We start from the raw sequence: 8,494 nt of genomic DNA on the forward strand, positions 1-8,494 counted from the left end.
CCCTTCTTCTCCTCTCTCCATGGATTTCATTGGAAAAAAAAGTTTGGGTTTCTAACTTGTTGTTCAAGGGCTTTACTCCACAACAAGTTTTCGATGCACACATTCAAAGTTTGCATATACGACAAAGCAAAGAGCCCAAATGTCCAATGGTGAGGGATGACTACTTATTGCTCCAAGATATACTCAATATTGAAAGGAAACATGCTATGGAGACATATCAACTACATGATGATGATGCAAGAGAGTACAAGGCGATGGTGTACACAAAATGTGGATATGATATTTGTTTACCAGGAGCAAAATCTTCAAGTACATAAGGATTTCTTTTTAGGGATCCAAACCCCATGGCAAAGAGAGATTTGTGACAAGTTCGGAAATGGAAATTTGTTGGCTATGGACTCCACATTTGGAACGAACAAGTACAAGGTATGCTTCAATTCTTGTTTGTTTTTTGCCATGTTCAAGTCAAGGTACTTGTACTTACTATACCATTAATGATGTAGTTCCATTTGTATACAATTCTCGTATTTGACACACATCGCAATGGCATCCCAATTGCGTGGGTTCTTGCGTCAAGTGCCACATTTAAGGCTGTGCGATATTGGTTGACAAAGTTTCGAGATCGCATGCTTGATCACCATAAATCGTGGCAGCCAAATGCTTTCATGGTGGATGATGCGGAGAGAGAAATTGATGCACTAAGGTAATTTTCCTAACATAATGCATGGTGCTTGCACAATGCTTTATGACCATTGCTTGGATTTGTACTCGCAGGGTCATTTTCAATTTGCCGGTGTACTTGTGCTTATGGCATGTACGTAGGTGTTGGCTAAAACACCTCATTCGAAAGGTGAAAGATTGGCCGACACGTGCGGCCATGTTTCGGATGCTTGGTAACATCATGAATATGCGGGGAGGGTCCTCGTCTTCACATGGGCTCACCAAGGATGAAGCTAGGGAAATGATATGCAAGTTCAAGGAAGATTTTCAAAGTGAGAAGGAGTTCCTCCACTACTTTGAAATGCAGTGGCAGCCTAAAATAGGTGACTATGAACTATTTTTCTTGCTTCAATGTGTTCCCAATGTGTTATGTTCTCTTATGGTCATATATGCTTACAAGTCTTCATTATGTTAGACATGTGGGTGCGTGCGACAAGGACATTGCCACATTCCAATCAAGACACGAATGGTGCAATCGAGGCGTACCATGGAGTTTTGAAGTACAGATTTCTAGGATCTTCTAAGAAAATGGTGGGGCGTCGAGTGGATTGGCTTCTTTACAAGCTAACCACAGCTTGTGTACCTCATTATTGGTACATACAAGTTGTGAAGGAAGGGGGATTTAAGAGAAACAATGCCATTGAGAAGATAGTGGAGAGCTCGCGTGAACGAGCTCTCAAAATTCCAGATGATTATGTGTCATTCATTGGTAGCAACATGAAGGCAGATGCTTATGTTCGAAGCCTCTCCAATCCAAACCAAGTGTACACTGTCTACAACTCAGATTGTCAATGGGCATGTTGTACATGCCATTGGTCCGAGCTTGGCAACATATGCAAGCATCAAATCAAGGTGATGATCATGGCCGGTGTTCAGGAGCAAGGTATGGTGTCACATTGTGTGAGCATGTATGAAGATAGTGCCTTGGAGATGCTCCCGAGGAGACTGCTTGAGATTAAGCCTGATGACCTCAACATCGGAGTGCCACTTGAGGATGATGCGAGCTTGGAGGAAGGGCACAATTGTGAGGCTGCATCTTCAAAGTCTACGAAGAGGTCAAGCTTGAATCATTTACATGACACTTTCCAACAACTTGTGGATTTTGTGCAGGATGATGCCGAGCTTATTCATGAGGCTACCACTAGCATGAAGAAGGCACTTGGGCAACTACATACATTGAAAGCACAAAGAGAGGAGGGCATTGAGCTTGCAAAGTCTTTTGTACGAACTAGAGATGGCTTTGGGAATAGCTTGAAGAGAGAAAAGTCTTTCATTGAGAAAGGGATCAACAGGAAGAAGCGCAAAACAATGGATGGCAATCAAGTTGGCACCTCCTTCATTGCTACAGTTAAGGGTAGACGCCCCTCCATGCAAGCCAAATTGGATGCACGTGCAGTTAAAGAGTCGATGCAAGCAACAATCGAGCTAGAGGGCAATGACGCCCAGATTACATGATAGCATCTATATGTATGAATGTATAACCATTGTATGATGTAGTTCCATATTACATGAAGGTGGATTTTCAAATCTATATAGGCTCTCTATTGTGATTTACAAATTGTTGTTCTAAGGTTTGGTAATGTACAATGTAGGCTCTCTCTATCTCCCTTGTCTACATTCATATTCATGCATTATCTTCATGGCTCTATGCTCTATATTGTGAGCTACCTTGTATCATTGCTTGACTTCCTTCACATGGATGGTTTGGTATTGTTCGCATGGGATGATTCTTTGTTTGGCATCTTACATGAATGTCCTACACTCTGAAGCCTTTATGATTATGTCTCTGAGAACGTGGACTACACTAACATGGATTCAGATGATAATGATGATGTATCACACCCACATACTTATGATGATGTATCTCATACACATACACATGATGATGTACCACACACATTGATATTGTTGGCTTTATATTGTTGTCACAATGAGTCTATGACCTTTTCCTCATTTTGCGATTTTTCTTTGATCTAGGAGCTATTGTGACATCAATTTTAGACCAATATAAAGCCAACAATATCAATCTTTAAGTATCATTGCATCTTGTGTAAGACCAATCATAATACACATTAATAGAGAGCCAATACATAACCTTATTGACCTTCCCACGCCATGTAAGATATAGGACACATCCTAATAGCCTAAGATGTTGCCCTACAATGTAATAGCTCATTTTAAGTTGTAATTTTTTCTCCACTCACCTAGCTCTCCCCTGTTCACAGCACCATTCCCTCAACTTTGTGCAAACTATTGATTGACCTTACAACTCATGGAATTCCTCTATAACCTCCCGCTTTACACCCACCTACATAAACTAAAAACCCCTTAAGCTAAGGTTCTTCTTTTTCCCTTAACAAATACACCAAAACTAGAAGACCTCCTTTGATGCTAAGGTGAGTGATAAACCTACACCCTTCCTCTATATACTAGAACTTCCTCCTTTTGTAATAAGGTTCTTTTCACTTAATCTTATTTTTGCAATGGGGTTCTTTTTCCTTAATTTTATTTTTGGCACTGCACATCAAAGAGATCATCAATAGCTATCGTCCATGGGTGAATGGAATGGAGACAACAAGAGATACAACACAATCGTTTAGAGTTTCTTGATGTGATTTTTTTCTCATTCGTGCTAACTTAGAATACGCTTTGCACCAGTGCTCAAAAAGAATGGCATTCTAATGTATTTGTACCAACTAGAATTAAGAAAAACTAGCTGAGATTTTTAGTAGCCCTTAGTTTAAGGAATAACTTTTCGTATATTTTAGTTATAACACCAATATATAGTAGAGATTTGGGAAACAAAAACCGGACAGATCTAAGAGTTGTCCTATTTTTGATTGGTTGAAAAATATGTTTTTTTCTAGCACTGCTTTGCACCATCGCATAAACCAAATCAAAGACAATTAATAAAGAGGTACAAACATGGCTAGCCAACCCCCAATTGCAATGCCTACTTGAGATACGGGTGGTCACGTACATGATTCTCTATAACTATAAAAGATGCTGATGATTCATATAACACGCGAGTTGAGTACTAGTACATATGTGTGTATAAACACTCATATATGTACGTATTCATATGTGTAGATATACATATATATATATATGTGTGTGTGTGTGTGTGTGTGTGTGTATAGTATATGTGTATATGTATATATATGTGTATATGGGCTAGTGAGGAAAGACTCGAGTAAGATTACTCTTGAAATCCATTAAATTAATATAAACCTCTTAAAATTACCCTAGTAATAAATAGTTGATGATGGAAATGAGTAGTGCCTTGAGGGTTCATAAGGGCTTCGAGGAGGGCTGCTTCCTTGCGAGGGCCAGTGATGGATGCGTTCTGGAAGACAAACTCGATACTCTCTCTGATATTGGGGATGTGTTGGAGGACAAGCGGGGGTACAACGATATTGTCGCGGGTGGAAGGAGTGGCCGAGATGGTCGTGCCAGCTTGGTCGAATTGAGCGTCATCGGCGTTAGACTGGAGAGTAGTTAGATTTGGCAGCGTCCAGCTTATGCGGCGCATTCAAAGCCGGACTTGGACGCTGCCAGCGTGGTGTTTGCCAGCGTGGTTTGCCACATACGCTGGCCACGCTGGCAAACACCCCGTTATCTAACTACAGCCCTTTGCTAGTTAGAATGCTTAGCCATTCATTGTAGCGTAACCCTCGCTTGTGGAGAAGCTAGGTTCCTTAACCTTGCCTCCCTTGGTGTGCTCACAAGGGAGCGCAACACTTGGGTAGTGAGCAAAGAGGGAGAGAAATACAAAAAGCCTAAACTCAACATTAATGCTAACGTGAGTGTGAGAGAATGGGGGGAAGATGATGGGGAAGGAGAGGGAGAAGAAGAAGAGAGAAAGAAACACCACTCTACACACCACACAATCCAAACAAGGTGACATAACCTCATGACATCTTATTGTTACAAAGGCAGTGTGGCTTCAACATATTATCTAAGTATGGTATGACAAGTTGTAAGCCTAGTGTGGTTGCAAGATAAGGGGCACCACTTTTTATAGTTGGGTGCCCTGAAGGTAGCCTGAAAATAGGCATCTTCACAACTCAAAGGTAGATTGGAAATAGATGCAGTCACTTATTGGACCTTGAGATGAGGGCGGTCATAGACAAATTTTGGGAGGAAAATTGTCATACATCACGAGAGTACAAGAAGGCATTTCAACATAGGGTTTGTCTCGTGTGGGGAGTACATAGTGCATGGGGCTTGCTTTCTTGAGATGACAGATAGAATTGTACTTTGATTTCAGGTCTGCACACCCTGAGGTCACCATCATCCAACGTTCATTTGAGGCTTGCAAGCCTTGGTTTGTGCACTACTCGAGGCAATATGACACATGTCTTTGTAGGTACCACGTTGGATTTAAACTTTTGTATGATGTCTTTCGTAGGTACCATGTTGGATTTCAGCTTTTGTATGATGTCTTTCGTGGCTTGTTAGGCCATCGAGGGGTGGTGCTTTGTAGCCCGAGGGATTTTAATCACTTGCTATTATGCATGTGGAAGAGGATGTCGTCTACCATTGGATGGCTTGTGTCATGGGGACTTGTACCTCGTGTGGTAGCTTGGCCATGCTTCACTTGTGCAAGGAGGATTCCTCGATGGCTGAGGTGGTGACATGGCGACAGTATGAGTATGTGACACATGGACAATTGAGGAGATTACAGCTCTTGTGGAGCACCATTCGGCATGTGGCAAGTTCATGAGAACATTTACAGTTTCCATCTATGCCTACATACATCATGCTCACAGTGCCAAGCAGCAGGACCGTCAGTTTCGTGCCAGCATGCAGCAACAATTTCCTATTGGTGTAGTTGTCTCTGTGCTTGACTTTTCACAGAGAATCACATTCACACCATAGTAGAAGATTCAGGAAGAGTACTACTTTCTGAGCATGTATTGCCTGAGACATTGCCTCATTTTCAATTTAAGGTCTTCAAGATATTTTTTATATTGATGGTGTCTATGAATCTAACAATTTCCCATTCTTGTGTACTTGAATAGGTGGCCATCATGGTGTATATTATTTATCGGCATGCAGAGGTGGCAGTAGATGGCATAGTGAGCACCCTAGAGGAGCAAGTTATCATTTTTACATTAGTGATGATCGCTCTCACAGTGTCGAGTTTGTGCAGCATTGCTTCCATCATCATGATGACTTTTTGAGAGTGCATGGAGTCACATGGATAGGGCCGTGGATATGATCTGATGGATGTGGGGCGCACTTGAAGATTTCTCCTCAATTTTATTGGGTATATTCTTGGCATCGCATGATAGGCTACTAGGTGATTTGGAGCTTCTTCGAGACAGGGCATGATAGGCTACTAGGTGATTTGGAGCTTCTTCGAGATAGGGCATGGAAAGGGAGAGCACAATGGTGCAAGTACGTGTGTGTCAAATGCAACCTTAGACGTCACCAGCTTCGCCGCCATGACAGTGAGTGCTTTCAAGATGCACAACATGTAGTGGATTGGTGCAATGCACATTTGACCACTAGTGTTGCCTCTTCCTTCCCTCAACGAGATGTGAGGATTGTCAGGAGGTTCTTTTGTTGTGTTGATAGTAGTGTCCTTGATGGTGATTCTCTAGATTGTGCGATAGTGGATGGCACACTTAGGCTACACTCCGTTAGGAGCACATCCTATGATGACCCGAGGTCCTTTTAGTGTGTTGAATAGTAGTGTCCTTGATGGTGCTTCTCTAGATTGTGTGAGAGTGGATGGCACACTTAGGCCACACTCCATTAGGAGCACATCCCCACCATCTTCACATGGCATCGTTCATGATTTTGTGGGCCATGCATCGATGGTGGTGACTACTCACTATGCGAGATGGGAGAGTCGAGTGATCCTTGGTTGTTGCAGCAAGTGTTGAGGCCAGAACGAGGAGCATTACCGCCCACCACTTTTGATCCTCTCACACTACTTGAGGGGACAGATCATGATTCTTTGACAAATATTTTGATAGTGGGTGATGTTTTTGTAGTCATTGCTGATGAGGAGGGCAATGAGGAGGGGGTGGACTACTACATTTTGAGGTGCACTAGGCCCAAGTGCACCCTTGAGTGTGATGTGTTTGATGATTATGGATTCTCATTTGATGCCCACAACATGATAGTGCAGGTCATTACTATGCACAGGGTCAAATGCACAAGGGAAGCATTGAGTTTGTGTAGTATGAGTCGAGAAAGGAGGTGATTATATACTCTCATCTAGTTCTTTCTGTGAAACTCATGCCTTAGTGAGTTAACAAAAAGAACGGAGGCCCCCCACCATGGATCTTAGCCTAGCACGAGCATGTGAGCATCTTGGAGACCCTCAGAGCTAGAGAGTATGTGGATTGATATTGTATCATTATCCCTCTTATTTTTTGTATCTACTGCCCTTCATTTTGTATCTTTCTCTTAGTTTTTTAATCTTCTACCCATATATATTATGAGTTGGTTTTTTAGTTGTGCCCATATATTTTGTATCTTTCTATAATGGTTTGGGGTGAAACTTTGCGAGTGAGTGGGACATCACACTCATACAGTATGTGAGTGGGTCCATGGGGTATACTACCCCTCTACTCATCACAAAGTTTCACCACCATCGGATGTCGTATGGGCGCGATTGTGTGTTGCCACCTACTTTTTTTTGCATAGTACCTAAGGAGTCCCCAATGCAAAAAACAACAGGTTTGGGTGGGGCATCATTATCATACAGCATCTAATGTGGGTGAAACTTTGCGAGTGGATCCATGGGACTGCTACCCCTCTACTCGCAAAGTTTCACCACCATCGGACACCGGATGGGAGGAACGGTGTGCTGCCACCTACTATTATTTCGCATAGTGCCCGAGGTTTCTTATGCAAAAAATAACGGGTTTGGGTGGGGCATCATTATCATATGGTGTCTAATGCGGGTGAAACTTTGCGAGCGGGTGCATGGGACTGCTACCTCTCTACTCGTAAAGTTCCACCACCATCGGATGCCACATGGGTGGGACAGTGTGTTGCCAACCACGCTAATGTTTTGCATAGTGCCCAAGGGGTCCCCTATGCAAAAAAATAGCAGGGTTTAGGTGGGGCATATTTATTGTACGGCGTTCGAATATGGGTGAAACTTTGCAAGTGTTTCCATGGGGATCCTACCCCTCTACTTGTAAAGTTTCATAACCATCGGACGTTGGATGGGCGGGGCGCGGTGTGCTACCACCCACTATTTTTTTGCATAGTGCCCAAGGGGTCCCCTATGCAAAAAATAGTGGGTTTGGGTGGGGCATCATTATCGTTACGAGGTTCAACGTGGGTGAAACTTTGTGAGAGGGTCCATGGGGTTGCTACCCCTCTACTTGCAAAGTTTCACCACCATCAGATACCGGATGGGCGAGACTATGTGCTGCCACCTGCTATTTTTTTGCATAGTGCCCAAGGGGTCCCCTATGAAAAAATAGCGAGTTTAGGTGGGATATCTTTATCATAAGGCATTTGATGCATGTGAAACTTTGAGAGCAAGTCCATGGAGCTACTCACAAAGTTTCATGACCATATGGGCAGGACGATGTGTTGCCACCCACTATTTTTTACATACTGCGCCTAGGGAGTCCCCTATGCAAAAAATAGCAGATTTGGGAGGGACATCATTATCATACAGTGTTTGATGTGGGTGACACTTTATGAGAAGGTCCATGGGCTGCTATCCCTCTACTTGCAAAGTTTCACCACCATCATACGCCGGATGGGCGGGACAGTGTGCTACCACATCTGTTATTTT

At 42.9% G+C, this 8,494-nt stretch overlaps 1 protein-coding gene across 1 annotated transcript; it reads left to right on the forward strand.

Annotated features, from left to right (window-relative positions):
• The first annotated feature begins 393 nt into the window (after positions 1 to 393).
• Positions 394 to 2,175, forward strand: LOC147612278 (uncharacterized). The gene is made up of 4 exons (XM_086784200.1): positions 394 to 426; positions 504 to 703; positions 823 to 1,043; positions 1,136 to 2,175. The coding sequence occupies exons 1-4, from the start codon at positions 394 to 396 to the stop codon at positions 2,173 to 2,175; spliced, it is 1,494 nt and encodes a 497-aa protein (XP_086640326.1).
• The last annotated feature ends 6,319 nt before the right edge of the window (positions 2,176 to 8,494 follow it).

The sequence above is a fragment of the Cibotium barometz genome, chromosome 46, assembly GCF_041138505.1.
Source record: "Cibotium barometz isolate CiBa-2024 chromosome 46, ASM4113850v1, whole genome shotgun sequence".
In the NCBI taxonomy this organism is placed as follows: domain Eukaryota; kingdom Viridiplantae; phylum Streptophyta; class Polypodiopsida; order Cyatheales; family Cibotiaceae; genus Cibotium; species Cibotium barometz.